This window comes from Salvelinus sp. IW2-2015, linkage group LG11, assembly GCF_002910315.2.
Source record: "Salvelinus sp. IW2-2015 linkage group LG11, ASM291031v2, whole genome shotgun sequence".
Taxonomy (NCBI): domain Eukaryota; kingdom Metazoa; phylum Chordata; class Actinopteri; order Salmoniformes; family Salmonidae; genus Salvelinus; species Salvelinus sp. IW2-2015.
Window position 1 is genome coordinate 50,544,977 of NC_036851.1, and position 16,270 is coordinate 50,561,246.

General features: G+C 44.4%; 1 protein-coding gene across 1 annotated transcript in view; it reads right to left on the bottom strand.

Annotated features, from left to right (window-relative positions):
- The window catches only part of LOC111970532 (podocalyxin-like protein 2), a 36,479-nt gene that overhangs the window by 13,966 nt on the left and 6,243 nt on the right, over positions 1-16,270 (bottom strand). Inside the window, exons 2-3 of the mRNA XM_023997348.3 lie at positions 1,955-2,095; positions 1,498-1,695 (exon numbers count right to left, since the gene is read on the bottom strand). Coding sequence (XP_023853116.1) covers positions 1,498-1,695; positions 1,955-2,095 — 339 coding nt within the window. The remainder of the gene's footprint in view (positions 1-1,497; positions 1,696-1,954; positions 2,096-16,270) is intronic.

Below are 16,270 nucleotides of genomic sequence, written 5' to 3' on the forward strand. Positions count from 1 at the left end.
TTACAATAGGCTGGGTGGCAGCCCCCTCCAGGATTACAATAGGCTGGGTGGCAGCCCCCCCAGGATTACAATAGGCTGGGTGGCAGCCCCCCCCACAGGATTACAATAGGCTGGGTGGAGCCCCCCCCCCAGGATTACAATAGGCTGGGTGGCAGCCCCCCCCCCAGGATTACAATAGGCTGGGTGGCAGCCCCCCCCCCCCAGGATTACAATAGGCTGGGTGCAGCCCCCCCCAGGATTACAATAGGCTGGGTGGCAGCCCCCCCCACAGGATTACAATAGGCTGGGTGGCAGCCCCCCCCCCCCAGGATTACAATAGGCTGGTGGCAGCCCCCCCCCCAGGATTACAATAGGCTGGCTGCCCCCCCCCCAGGATTACAGTCAGTCCCATGAGGGGGGGGGCGGGGGGGGGGGGGGGGCGGGGGGGGAAACAGGATGTACATTCAGAAACGATTTCCCAGACAGATGGAACCCCATCGTTCTGGAATAGAAAACAGAGAGTGACAGCATGTCCCACGTGGATTCCTTTGTGTCATCTGTTCAGTGATCTCTGAGTTCAGTGGGTTAAAGAGAGATGCTCAGTACTAAGAAAGAGAGGAGGACTGAGCTAATGCTGAAAGACAACTGGCATAACAATGAGTCTGGTACTGTACTGTAGACACTGTAACTCTTCTATCTCTGTCGAGTCATTCATGTTCGTCATGACGTTGAAACGAACAAAGACAGAGAGGACCTAGCTAAAACACAAACAGACTCGGTTCCAAAACCATAGCCTGGTCCCAGATCTGTTTGTGCTGTCTTGCCAACTCCTATAGACAGCACATAGACTGAACCACCAGGCTAAGCTAGGCTATATAACAACAGCGGCTACAGAGACTAAAACTGCTGCTGGTGCTTTTTGCCTGAAAGTCGACTCCACCCGATATCTGCAGCGTGGAATCCCATTTGCCACCGCGGTACAGACCTGGGTTCAAATACTAACTGAAATCATTCAGATATTTTAGTGTCTGCTCTAGCCTGCCTGGAGTACCAGGTGGGCGGGGATTTGCCCTTTTGGGACTATTCCATTTGTCTTTTAAGCTAGAGTTCAATCAAGCACAGAGCAAGTATTTTTAATTATTTCAAATATCATTTGAACCCAGGTGTGCCACATTGGCCTGTGAGTGCCTGTTTGGGCAGTGAAAGCTATTCCCATTCCCCCTTCTGCATAATGCAACGAGTCAGACTTTCTCTGCAGTGCTCTGCCTGTGCCCAGCCTACCAAAATAAACAGTTCTGAGCCGAACTATACCCATTTCAGCAATACCATAATCACTTCTACAGTGTGTCTAGTGCTGCTGTTTGAGACACGTTACCTGCTGCCATGTATTCTCCGCTATCGAGGGTCTTCCCTGTCTTTCTCCTGTCCTTGGCACGAAATAATGGACAAGATGTAGCAGGGGAGTTCCTGAAGTCTGACAGGAAGGACATACCACTGTCATATACATAGTCTACGTACCTCTGAGGGAGTTCCTGTCTAGATCAGTGATGTTGACTTGGTCTCTGACATCGTCCCAGAGATTAACAGAGGACTGGAGAGGCTTGTTGTCTTCACCGTCCTCACTGAAGAACCCTGAGGCCTCCTGGGACGTGTCCTGCTGGGAGGTCTCCCGTCCCTGGGAGGTTAGGCCTGGTACCGTGGTGGGGCTGCCTGGAACTACAGAGAAAAAATTATACTTTATTGTCTTGATTTATTATTTACTTTATTGTCAATCCACAGACATTTGTATTTTGCTTATAGTCCAACCCCAAAGACACAAACACTCTCCCTGGRCCAGTTTCTCAGGGATTAAATATCTTGCTCAAAAGGCACAACGGCAGGCGATTGCATCTAGGGTACTAATGCCAGTGAGGCTCCGGTTGCCATGCCCCACCAGATTTTTCAGTCGGATATTGGGCCCGCTTCTCTAACCTACCGGTCATCATCTCAGGCTGCTCCTCCACATCTAGGTCCAGGTCAATGAGGGACAGAGGAGAGGGCTGGGAGGTGGACAGCAGGGTGGGTGGTCCATCACTCAACAGGGCGTCACAGGACAACAGGAACAACAGTGTGGAGCCTGGAAAGAAAGAGTGAAGGAAAGAAAGATTTCCACACAGTTCTTAGTTAATACCAGGTAAGTACCAGCTTAAATCAGCTGTGAAATAAACCAAGACAAGATTTTCACTGTCAACTGTTTTTTGGTCAAATAAATAGCAGTCAAATAGCCTTGTTCTCTGTGATTTTTCTACAGTGTTAAATTGTGGCTACATACTGTAGAGCTGTCTTATATGGCCCGGGTGCATTTAAAGCAGCTGTCTTATATGGCCCGGGTGCATTTAAAGCAGCTGTTGTATGTGACTGGCCACAGGATAGGACGCTGGCATGGCCGAGACAGATGGACATGAGGTAACTAAGCACTTAACCTGCTAAGACACTTTCTCCTGTCTAGTACACTCAACTGCCACTTCCCTGCCTCCTTAACCCCAGTCTCTCCCCAGTCTAGTCAACCCCAGCCGTTCCCCAGCTTATTATTAACCCCAACCTGTCCCCAGCCTAGTCTTAACCCCAGCAGTCCGCTGCCTGTCCCCAGCCTAGTCCTAACCCCAGCAGTCCGCTGCCTGTCCCCAGCCTAGTCTAAACCCCAGCCTGTCCCAGATGGCTTAGTAAGGCCTAGAGTCCAACCAGCTTAGTATCACACTCCACACTGTCTGAACACGCTTACTACACTATGGTGTCACACTGGGCTTAATCCCCTGTGTCTCTGTCACCAGGCCAGGCCAACCGACCACATGGCAAGAAGTGTCACCAAGAGGCAAGACAGTAATACCAATCGTGGAACACAGAACCAGATATTGTGTGCGCAGGCCAGCTACCTCGATTAAATTAACAGTCTGTTAAGAGAGACTACCAAAACAGGTTTATTCCATATTCCCCAAATGCATTTTCCATCCTAGCCGTGGCTTTCTCTATGCAGAGTCACGGAGTCTTGTAAAACAGGCTTTTTCACCACGCCAAGACACCGGCCCAGCCACATGGCAGAAAGAGTTACCAAGACAAGACAGAGGTTTATTCCTTCAAAACACATTTTCCATTTACCAAGCCGTGGCTTTTATATGCAGAGTCACAGAGGCTTGTAGTTAGATAAGGACAAGCCAGTGGAGCTGGCAGAACTTCTGTCATATTGATTAAAATTCAAACCCATCACTGTTCTCTTCCTGGTGTGGCTCTGTCTGTCTCTTCAAACACATCACTTGTGTGTGTGTGTGTGTGTGTGTGTGTGTGTGTGAGCAGAGGCACCTAAGCAAAGCAAAAAATGAGGCTCATGGCACTGTATGTGCCAGAAATCTTCAATCCCTCCCAGCCACAAGCTAAAAATCTTCAATCCCTCCCAGCCACAAGCTATAATCTTCAATCCCTCCCAGCTAAATAGCTCCAATCTCTCCCAGCCACCAGCTAAATAGCTCCAATCCCTCCCAGCTGCAAGATAAAAAACTTCACAGAGAAGTAAACATTTAAATCCCTTCACTGATACAGCCAGAGCGGATGTTCAGAAGCAAGTGCCAAGCAGCAAGTTACTTTTCTGGGTCTCTTCCTCTCAGCAGCTAATGCATAAATAAAAGTTAGCAGAAGCGAGAAAGCCCCAAACCTCCACTGGCTAACTTGCAAGTCTGCAGGGGCTAGGGGTTTAGGGGTACAGGAGCTAGGGGTTTAGGGGCTAGGGGTACAGGAGCTAGGGGTTCAGGGGTACAGAGCTGAGGGGTCAGGAAGGCTAGGGTTTAGGGCATACAGGAGCTAGGGTTCAGGGGTACAGGGCATGGGAAATACAGGAGCTCAGGGGTTTAGGACGTTTATGGGTTTAGTTGGTTTAGGGGCTAGGGTACAGAGCTAGGGTTCAGGGTACAGGAGATAGGGGTTCAGGGTACAGGAGATAGGGTTAGGGTAACAGGAGATAGGGTTCAGGGTTACAAGAGATAGGGTTCAGGGGTTTATGGGTTTAGGGGTTTAGGGGCTAGGGGTACAGGAGCTAGGGTTCAGGGTACAGGAGATAGGGTTTCAGAATAGGGTTCAAGGTAAGAGATAGGGTTTCAGGGTACAGAGAAATGGGTTCAGGGGTACAGGAGCTAGGCGCCGTTCAGGAGCTAGGTACAGGAGCTAGGGGTTTAGGGTTTATGGTTTAGGTTTAGGGCTAGGCGGTACAGAGCTAGGGGTTCAGGGGTACAGGAGATAGGGTTCAGGGGTACAGGAGATAGGGTTAGGGTACAGGAGATAGGGGTAGGGTACAGGATCTAGGGGTTCAGGTACAGGAGATAGGTTCAGGGGTACAGAGCTAGGGTTATGGTACAGGAGCTAGGGTTCAGGAAGCTAGGGGTTTAGGGGTAAGGTTCAGCGGTACAGGATTAGAGGGTTCAGGGTACAGGAGCTAGGGGTTTAGGTTTATGGTTTAGGGGTTAGGGCTAGGGTACAGGAGCTAGGGTTCAGGGGTAGAGAGATAGGTTTAGGGTACAGGAGCTAGGGGTTTAGGGGCTAGGAGTTTAGGGGCTTAGGTTTAGGGGCCAGTACAGGATCTAGGGTTCAGGGTACAGGAAGCTAGGGTTCAGGGGTACAGGAGCTAGGGGTTCAGGGGCTAGGAGTTTAGGGGCTAGGAGTTTAGGGGCTTAGGGTACAGGATCTAGGGGTTCAGGGGTTCAGGAGCTAGGGGTTCAGGCTAGGGTTTAGGGCTAGGAGTTTAGGGCTTAGGGGTACAGGATCTAGGGTTCAGGGTAACAGGAGCTAGGGTCAGGGGCTAAGGTTTAGGGCGCTAGGAGTTTAGGGGCTTAGGGGTACAATCTAGGTCAGGGTACAGGAGATAGGGTTAGGGGCTAGAGTTAGGGGCTTAGGGTTTAGGGGTACAGGATCTAGGGGTTCAGCGGGGTACAGGAGCTAGGCGGTTCCAGTGCTAGGGGTTTAGGGTTCTAGAGTTTAGGCTTAGGTACCCAGATCTAGGGTTCAGGGTCAAGTAAAGCTAAGGTCTTCAGGGCTAGGCTTATACGGGGCTAGGATTTAGCGGCTTAGGGGTTTAGGCACAGGAGCCTAGGGGTTTATGGGTACAGAGCTAGGAGTTTAGGGTCACAGAGCTAGGGTTTCAGCCCTAGGCTTAGGCTAGCAGTTTAGGGGCTTAGTTAGGCGTACAGAGCTAGGGTTTATGGTACAGGAGTAGGGGTTTAGCGGCACAGGAGCCTTAGGCGTTTTAGCGCTAGGGGTTTAGGGCTAGGGTTTAGGCTACCAGGAGCCCGGGGCGGTCTTCAGCGCGGCTACAGGGGCTCGGGCCGTTTTAAAGGTACAGAGAGCTAGGGGTTTAGCGGGCTCACAGGAGCTCGGGTTTACGGTACAGGAGCTCGGTTTAGCGGCTACAGGCTCGGGGTTTAGGTGTACAAGGACCAGTGTTAGGCGACAGGCTAGGTTAGCGGGCTAGGCGTTAGGGCTACAGGAGCTCGATCTAGGGGTTAGGGGGACAGCCTTAGGGTTTAGGGGTTTATGTTGGTATCTCTGTTGGTAGGCTACATAGCATGCCTTGGTTTTAGCTCAGCGGGCTAACACTGCTGCTGTGATCAACTGGGTGTGAACCTATGTCTCCTGAACAGTCACACCATACGGCTTGTGTTAGTCCGCCGAGCTAAAGGCTAGAGCTCAGGGAGCTAACACAAGCCTTCAGGCAGGTCTCAGGCAACGTATGGCATCATGTTCCACATGTTCCACTGAACCACATCCATTACACTGGTGCTATTGGTCAACTATCATAGTACTGCTCTGGCTCTGTAAGTTCCCACATGGCTGCGCCTGTGGCTAACCTTGGGTACCTTCCCAATGACTCCCCATTACCTACATAGTGGCTCTGGTCAAAAGAAGTGCACTATGCAGGGAACAGGGTGCCATTTGGAAAGCAGCTCTTCATCACTGAGGGGCTGACGTATACAACAGTGCTGTATTCTACATTTAGCTTCAAGGACAAGACTTGAAGGTCACAGGAGAAAGACTATGGCACAGGTCCAATCAAATCAAGCGTTAACTGGCGATAGCAGACACCCGATTTGCGGATGTTTTGGCAATGTTGGAGGTGGAACTGCGTTGGAAGACGTCTTGCGATCATTGCCACACCCGTCCCACTCACGTTACAAGTTCAGAAGGAGAAAGTGTAGGCTGTGTAGAAAATAGAAAAATCATTCAACTAAATAATGAGGGTTTCTATCATCATAATGGAGGTGTAGATTCCATCTCACATTCCAGTGTTCCTAATGGAGGTGTAGATTCCATCTCACATTCCAGTGTTCCAACGTGTAAACCAGGCTGTATTCTGTTAATGTGACTCCCTGCAGCCAATGGCAATGTCCGCTTTAGGTATAATGCCAGGAGCCACTTGTGGATTTGACRGWTCTAACGCAGTTCCACCTCAGACACTCCAAAACAACCGCTATGACCATGTTTCTGGAGTTTCACCACTCACAAAACGTTACTTTCAACGTAATTTCATTGACCAATATGTGATCTGAAAGGACACTACAGACCTCACATGTAGTTAACTCATACATGCCCAATGCACATAAACAACAGCAACAAGAACGGCATCAATGATAGTCATTGTGGATTAAATCAAATTGATACTCTTGATAATTGTTTCTTTACTTGGAACAGGATTTTAGGATGATCCCTGAGTGATTGTGCAAAATCTTTTGCTTCTTCAGTTGATCCTATTCTTGCACTTTACTGTTGGAGTCAGATTGCCCTCTAAATCTTGTTGGAGTCAGGATTCCTCTCTAATCTCTCGTCTGGAGTCACAGATTCCCCTAAATCTCCCTGTTGGAGTCAGATTCCTCTCTAAATCTCCCTGTTGGAGTTCAGATTCCCTCTAAATCTCCCTGTTGGAGTCAGATTCTCTAAATCTCCCTGTTGGAGTCAGATTGCCTCTAAAATCTCCTGTTGGAGTCAGATTCCTCTAAATATCCCTGTTGGAGTCAATGTCCCTCTAAATCTCCCTGTTGGAGTCAGTTCCTCTAAATCTCCCTGTTGGAGTCAGATTCCCTCTGTTCATGGCTCATAGCGCAATTCTTTTATTTTTTATTAAACCTTAATTCTATAGGCAAGTCAGTTAAGAACAAATTCTTATTTACAATGACGGCCTACCCAGCCATAACCCGGACAACGCTGGGCAAATTGTGCGCCGCCCTATGGACTCCCAATCACAGCCGGTTGTGATGCAGCTTGGATTCAAACCAGGGTGTCTGTAGTTGACGCCTCAAAACACTGAGATGCAGTGCCCTTAGACCGCATGTGCCACTGGAGCCGAGTTGCAGGGGAATCACTGTGGATATCAAATCAAATCAAAGCTTACAACAGGTATAAACAGTTGTGCGCTAGCTCCCTCAACATTACAGTACAAGTCATCAGATTACATACAGTTAAGTCAACATTACATTACAGTAGTCAACATTACAGTAAGTAGCAACTTAGTAGTCAACATTCAGTACAGTAGTCAAACAGTACAGTACAGTAGTCAAACATACAGTAGTCAACATTACAGTAGTAGTTTTAACATCTACAGTAGCTACAATATCCATTAATAAGGAAGAAGTCAAATAAAAATGACAATATAGTAAAATAAGTATGAAGTACAAGCGTAGCGTTACAGTAGTGATGTTCAGAATAGATTGTCATTTTGACTGACTCCTCTCTGCTCTCCTGATGATCTCTGTAAGGGCCAATGTTGTTAACCATCTGGAAGTGGACCGTAATCCTTCACTTTTTGGACTGTTCTCACAACCAGTGGCCCCACACTGCAAGGGCATCCTTCACATGTGCAATCGCTGCTCTGCACCCCACTGGACATTGATTTTGTGTGTGATTCTTCATCTTTAGTTGAAGGCCACACACATGTCTTCGTGAGTGTGTGTGGCGTGTATGTGTGCCTGCATCTGTCTGTCTGTGTGTGCGTGTGCGTGTGTGTGTGTGTGTGTGTGGTAGAATGACACAGGTTCCAGCTATTTTGTTATCTGCATTATAGGATTTTCCTAGGCGTCTTCCCATCATGGTGGTCAATAGCATGATAAATGACTATTCTCTGCTCTCAATAGTTTCCAGGATCCTGCTGTCTGCTCTAGGTGCACTCACAATCACTGCACCGCATTGGACATCCTTCATACAGATATATTCAATATCTCCCTATCYCAGTCTGTTGTCCCCACATGMTTCAAGAYGGCCACCATTGTCCCTGTACCTAAGAAAGCAAAGGTAATTGAACTAAATGACTATAGCCCAGTAGCACTCACCTCTGTCATCATGAAATGCTTTGAGAGACTAGTCAAGGATCATATCACCTCCACCYTACCTGCCACCCTAGACTCACTTCAATTTGCTTACCGCCCCAATAGATCCACAGACGATGCAATGGCCACCACACTGCACACTGCCCTGTYCCATCTGGACAAGAGGCATACCTATGTAAGAATGCTGTTCATTGACTACAGCTCAGCCTTCAACACCATAGTACCCTCCAAGCTCATCATCAAGCTCGAGGCCCTGGGTCTGAACCCCGCCCTGTGCAACTGGGTCCTGGATTTCCTGACGGGTCGCCCCCAGGTGGTGAAGGTAGAAAACAACACCTCATCTTCGCTGATCCTCAACACTGGGGCTCCACAAGGGTGCGTGCTCAGCCCCTTCCTGTACTCCCTGTTCACCCATGACTGTGTGGCCATGCACGCCTCCAGCTCAATCATCAAGTTTGCAGACTACACAACAGTAGTAGGCTTGATTACCAACAACAATGACACAGCCTACAGGGAGGAGGTGAGGGCTCTGGGAGTGTGGTGCCAGAAAAATAACCTCTCACTCAACGTCAACAAAACTAAGGAGATGACCGAGGACTTAAGGAAACAGCAGAGGGACCGCAGTGGTGAAGGTGGAAAGCTTCAAGTTCCTCGGCGTACACATCACGGACAAACTAAAATGGTCCACCCACACAGACAGTGTGGTGAAGAAGGCGCAACAGCGCCTCTTCAACCTCAGAAGGCGGAATAAATTTGGCTTAACACCTAAAACCCTCACAAACTTTTACAGATGGACAATCGAGAGCATCCTGTCAGGCTGTATCACCGCTTGGTATGGCAACTGCATCAACAACCGCAAAATTGGTGCGGTCTGCCCAACGCATCACCGGGGGCAAACTTTCTGCCCTCCAGGACACCTACAGCACCCAATGCCACAGGAAGGCCAAGAAGATCATCAAGGACCATAACCACCCGAGCCACTGCCTGTTCACCCTGCTATCATCCAGAAGGCGAGGTTAGTACAGGTGCATCAAAGCTGGGCCTGAGAGACTGAAAAACAGCTTCTATCTCAGGGCCATCAGACTGCTAAACAGCCATCACTAGCACATAAGAGGCGGCTGCCTATAGACATAGATTAGGAATCACTGGCCACTTTTAGAAATGGATCACTAGCCACTTTAATTGTGTTCCGTATCTAGCATTACTCATCTCATATGTCTACACTATTCTATGGTATCTAAGTCACTTTTAAATTGTGTTTACATATTGCATCACCCATTTCATATGTATAAACTGTATTGTATTCTATACTACACCACTGACTGTTAAACAGCCATCTCCAGCACATCAGAGGCTGCTGCCTATAGACATAGATTAGGAAACACTGGCCACTTTAAGGAAATGAAATACTAGCCACTTTAATAATGTATCCGTATCTGCATTACTCATCTCATATGTTTAAACTGTACTCTATACTATTCTACGGTATCTTAGTCACTTTAAATTGTTTGTAAATATTGCATCACCCATCTCATATGTATATACTGTACTCTATACTATGCCACTGTATCTTAAAACTAAAACTAAATGCATGCTCTTCAACCAATTGCTGCCCGCACCCGCCCGCCCGACTAGCATCACTACTCTGGATGGTTCTGACTTAGAATATGTGGACAACTACAAATACCTAGGTGTCTGGTTAGACTGTAAACTCTCCTTCCAGACTCACATTAAGCATCTCTAATCCAAAATTAAATCTAGAATCGGCTTCCTATTTCGCAAAACAAAGCCTCCTTCACTCATGCTGCCAAACATACCCTCGTAAAACTGACTATCCTACCAATCCTTGACTTCGGCGATGTCATTTATAAAATAGCCTCCAACACTCTACTCAGCAAATTGCACGTAGTCTATCACAGTGCCATCCGTTTTGTCACCAAAGCCCCATATACTACCCACCACTACGACCTTGATGCTCTTGTTGGCTGGCCCTCGCTAAATATTTGTCACCAAACCCACTGGCTCCAGGTCATCTATAAGTCTTTGCTATGACAGTTTGCGCTGTTCTGTGAAGGGAGTAGTACACAGCGTTGTACGAGATCTTCAGTGTCTTGGCAATTTCTCGCATGGAATAGCCTTCATTTCTCAGAACAAGAATAGACTGACGAGTTTCAGAAGAAAGGTCTTTGTTTCTAGATATTTGGAGCCTGTAATCGAACCCACAAATGCTGATGCTCCAGATACTCAACTAGGCCAGTTTTATTGCTTCTTTAATCAGAACAACAGTTTTCAGCTGTGCTAACAAAATTGCAAAAGGGTTTTCTAATGATCAATTAGCCTTTTAAAATGATAAACTTGGATTAGCTAACACAACGTGCCATTGGAACACAGGAGAGATTTTTGCTGATAATGGGTCTCTGTACATCTATGTACAGTAGATATTCCATTAAAAATCAGACGTTTCCAGCTACAATAGTGATTTACAACATTAACAATGTCTACACTGCATTTCTGATCAATTTTATGTTATTTTAATGGACAAAAAATATTGCTTTTCTTTCAAAAACAAGGACATTTCTAAGTGACCCCAAACTTTTGAACGGTAGTGTATATTCTTAATCCATTCCTTACTTCGATTTGTGTGTATCGAGTGTATGTTGTGAAACTGTTAGATATTACTGCACTGTCGGAGCTAGAAGCACAAGCATTTCGCTACACCCGCAATAACATCTGCTCAACGCGTGTATGTGACCAATAAAATTATATTATATTTGATTTGATATCCTTCACAATCACTGCATCACAATGGACATCCTTCAAATCCTTTACAATCACTGCATCACAACTGGATATTACCCGGTGTTCTCTATGACTGATATTACCAAGCGACCCGGTGATTCTCTATTCTCGTATTCCCCGGTGTTCCCTTCTAATGACTGACTATTACCCGCGCCGGGTTCTCGTAATGACTGATATACCTCGGTGTTCTCTATGACTGGATATTCACCCGGTGTTCTCTATGACTGTATTACCGTTGTTCTATTGGTCCAGTGCTGTGAATTACCGTATAATACATTTTTGGTTCTAGCACAGGCCCAGAAAGGAACAAGGAACAGCACTTCTGTACAGTATAGGGCCTCTATCCTAAACTCCTCGCGTCACTCAGGCTCTGTGATATCGTTTACTCAACACTATTGCCTTCTCTGCATTGGCTGACGGCTTGACTGGCTTTGGCCTGGCTTGGCTGGCTGGTCTGGTTGGCTGGCTGACTGGCTGGCTAGCTGACTAGTTTGCTGGCTGCTGGCTGTCTGGCTAACTGGTTGGCTGGCTGACTGGCTGCCTGGCTGGCTGGCTGACTGGCTGGCTGCTGACTGGCTTAACTGGTTGGCTGGCTGACTGGCTTGGCTAGCTGACCTCGTTTGGCTGGCTGGCTGGCTAGCTGACTAGTTGGCTGGCTAGCTGACTGCTTGGCCGACCGGCTGGGCTAGCTGACTAGTTGGATGGCTTAGTTGGCTGGCTGCTGGCTGGCTGGCTGGCTGGCGCTGGCGGCTGCTGGCTGGCTGGCTGCGGCTTGGCTCACAACATGAGGAGATTCAATATCCAAAATACTGTATGCCGATGTTCCCACCAAAGGGAATAACCTTGGGCCTGAATGCTACTTTTATACAAGAAGTGGCTATGGAGGGACAGAGATATTAAGCTTATTACAATGGTTATTTACTATGCTGATAGAGATTATTACTTATTACAATGGTTATTTTAATAGCTGATAGAGATATTAGCTTATTACTGGTTTTTACTATGCTGATAGAGAATTTAAGCCCTTATTACATGGTTAATTTACTACTGATAGAGATTAAGCTTATTATCATGGTTTTTACTATCCTGATAGAGATATTAAGCCTTATTATATGGTTAATTTACTATGCTGAATAGAGAGATTAAGCCTAATTTAATGGTTATTTAACTTATGCTGATATAGAGATATTAAGCCTCATTACATGGTTATTTACTATGTGATAGGAGATATTAGCCTTATTACTGGTTATTTACTATCCTGATTAGAGATATTTAAGGCCTTATTTACATGGTATTTACATCCTGATAGAGATATTAAGCCTTATTTACATGGTTATTTTACTATTGGCTCGTAGAGAGATTATTAAGCCTATTAATGGTTATTACATCCTGATAGATGATATTAAGCCTTATTACATGGTTAATTTACTATCGCTGATAGGATATTAAGCCTTATTACATGGTTATTTACTATGCTGATAGAGATATTAAGCACTTTCATTACATGGTTATTACGTATGCTGATAGAGATATTAAGCCTATTACATGGTTATTTACTATGCTGATAGAGATACTTAAAGCCCTTATACATGTTTTTTACTATGCTGATAGAGATATTAAGCCTTATTACCATGGTTATTTACTTCTGCTATAGAGATCATAAGCCTTGATTTACATGGTTATTTACTATCTGTAGAGAATATTAAGCCTTATTACTGGTTATTTACTATCCGAATAGAGATCATTTAAGCCTTATTACATGGTTATTTACTATCTGCTGAATAGAGATATTAAGCCTTATCATGGTTATTTACCTATGCTGATAGAGATATAAGCCTTATTACATGGTTATGTTACTAATGCTGATAGAAGATATTAAGCCTTATTAACATGGTTATTTATTATCCCTGATGAGATATAAAGGCCTTTTCATGGTTTATTTACTATCCTGATAGAAGATATTAAGCCTTATTACATGGTTATTATACTATGCTGATAGAGATATTAGCCTATTACATGGTTATTTACAATATGCTGATCGAGATATTTACAGCCTTATAACATGGTTATTTACTATCCTGATAGAGAATATTAGTTATGTAATGGTTATTACTTGCTGAGTAAGTATTAGCCTTATTACATGGTTATTTACTAATCTGAGGTATACCTTTTAGATATTACTCATTGAAGAATATTACAGGCCTTAATTACATGGTTATTTACTTATGGGATACGAGATACTTAAGCCTGGATTACATGGTTTTTACTATCCTGAATAGAGATATTAAGCCTTAATTTACATGTTATTTACTATGCTGATACGAGAGATATTAAGCCTTCGATACATGGTTATTTACTATGCTGAATAGAAGATATTAAGCTTATTACATGCGTTATTTCTATCGATAGAGGATATTAAGCCTTTATTACATGGTTATTTACTATGGCTGAAGAGATATTAAGCCTTATTACATGGTTATTTACTATCCTGATAGAAATTAAGCCTTATTACATGGTTATTTACGATCCTGATAAGATTAAGCCTTATTACATGGTTATTTAACTATGCTGATAGAGATATTAAGCCTTTACATGGTTATTTAACTATGCTGATAGAGATATTAAGCCTTATTACATGGTTATTTACTATGCTGATAGAGATATTAAGCCTTATTACATGGTTTATTACTATGCTGAATAAGATATTAAGCCTTATTACATGGTTATTTACTATGCTGATAGAGATATTAAGCCTTATTACATGGTTATTTACTATCTGATAGAGATATTAACGCTTATACATGGTTATTTACTATCCTGATAGAGATATAAGCTTATTACATGGTTATTTACTATGCTGATAGAGATATTAAGACTTATATGGTTATTTCTATGCTGATAGAGATATTAAGCCTTATTAACATGGTTATACTTATCCTGATAGAGATATTAAGCCTTATACATGGTTATTTACTATCCTGATAGAGATATTAGCCTATTACATGGTTATTTACTATCCTGATAGAGATATTAAGCCTTTACATGGTTATTACTATGCTGATAGAGATATTAAGCCTTATTACATGTTATTACTATCTTTGATAGAAGATATTAGCCTTATTACATGGTTATTTACTATCCGCTGATAGAGATATTAAGCCTTATACATGGTTTATTTTACTATGCTGATAGTTGCTGATAGAGAATATTAAGCCTTATTACATGGTTATTTACTATGCTGATAGAGATATAAGCCTTATTACATGGTTATTTTACTATGCTGATAGAGATGTGTAGCTGTTTATGCTTCTCCATCCTGTATTTCACTGGCTCTTCAGTAGGACCAGGATAGGGTTCTCTCTAACTCTGACATCAGACAGATATCACACCTATCCTGGGTCAGACAGATATCACACCTATCTGAGTCGAGACAGATATCAGACCTATCCTGAGTCAGACAGATATCGAACCTATCCTGAGTCAGGTAGATATCAGACCTATCCTGAGTCAGGTAGATTTCAGACCTATTCCTGAGTCAGGCAGAATATCACACCTATCCTGAGTCAGACAGATATCACACCTATCCTGAGATATCAGGCAGATATCAGAGATATCTGAGTCAGGCAGATATCAGAGATATCCTGAGTCAGGCAGATATCAGAGAATATCCTGAGTCAGGCAGATATCAGAGATATCCTGAGTCAGGCAGATATCAGAGAATCCTGAGTCAGACAGATATCAGACCTATCCGGAAGGCCGAGCAATATCAGACTATCCGGAGGCAGATCAGAATATCAGACCTATCCGGAGTCAGGCAGATATCGAACCTACCTGAGTCATATCAGACCTATCCTGACTCATATCTGCCTATCCTGGTCAGACTCATATTAACATTTGTGTTTGAGTCTCTGTCCACTTTCCCCACACTCAAGTTTTTTTTCTGCTGTGAGCATGTGCACTGCTGGCAGCCATGCAGAGACCAGGGACTATAAATCTTACTACTACCCACAGTTAAAGCTACCTAGCAGCCTACGCAGTGCTGAAAAGTCAGCCTCTGTCTGTCTGCAGCCCAGCCGTCCTCCTACAGCAAGCAGCCAGCATCCTGGAACCCATGCAGAGCAGGTAGAATAGTAATTCATCATGAATGCACATTGTAGGACAGATACTGATTGATTACTGATGGAGGTAACAGTCGGTAGTGTAACAACCCGAAACCATTCACATGTACACTGACACTGCCGTGTGGTTTGGCTACTTCATCCTTGTAAAGGATATGAAGGTTGTCCACTGTGATGCAGTGATTGTAAAGGATGTGAAGGTTGTCCATCTGATGCAGTGATTGTAAAGGATGGAAGGTTGTCCACTCTGATGCAGTGATTGTAAAGGATGTGAAGGTTGTCCATCTGATGCAGTGATTGTAAAGGATATGAAGGATGTCCATTGTGATGCAGTGATTGTAAAGGATATGAAGGATGTCCACTGTGATGCAGTGATTGTAAAGGATATGAAGGATGTCCATTGTGATGCAGTGATTGTAAAGGATTTGAAGGATGTCCATTGTGATGCAGTGATTGTAAAGGATTGAAGGTGTCCATTGATGCAGTGATTGTAAAGGATGAAGGATGTCCATTGTGATGCAGTGATTGTAAAGGATATGAAGGAGTCACTGTGATGCAGTGATTGTAAAGGATATGAAGGATGTCCATTGTGATGCAGTGATTGTAAAGGATATGAAGGATGTCCTGTGATGCAGTGATTGTAAAGGATATGAAGGATGTCCATTGTGATGCAGTGATTGTAAAGGATTGAAGGATGTCCATTGTGATGCAGTGATTGTAAAGGATATGAAGGATGTCCATTGTGATGCAGTGATTGTAAAGGATTGAAGGATGTCCATTGTGATGCAGTGATTGTAAAGGATTTGAAGGATGTCCATTGTGATGCAGTGATTGTAAAGGATTGAAGGATGTCCACTGTGATGCAGTGATTGTAAAGGATTTGAAGGATGTCCATTGTGATGCAGTGATTGTGAAGGATATCAAATCAAATATAATATATTTTATTGGTCACATACACGCGTTGAGCAGATGTTATTGCGGGTGTAGCGAAATGCTTGTGCTTCTACTCTCGACAGTGCAGTAATATCTAACAGTTTT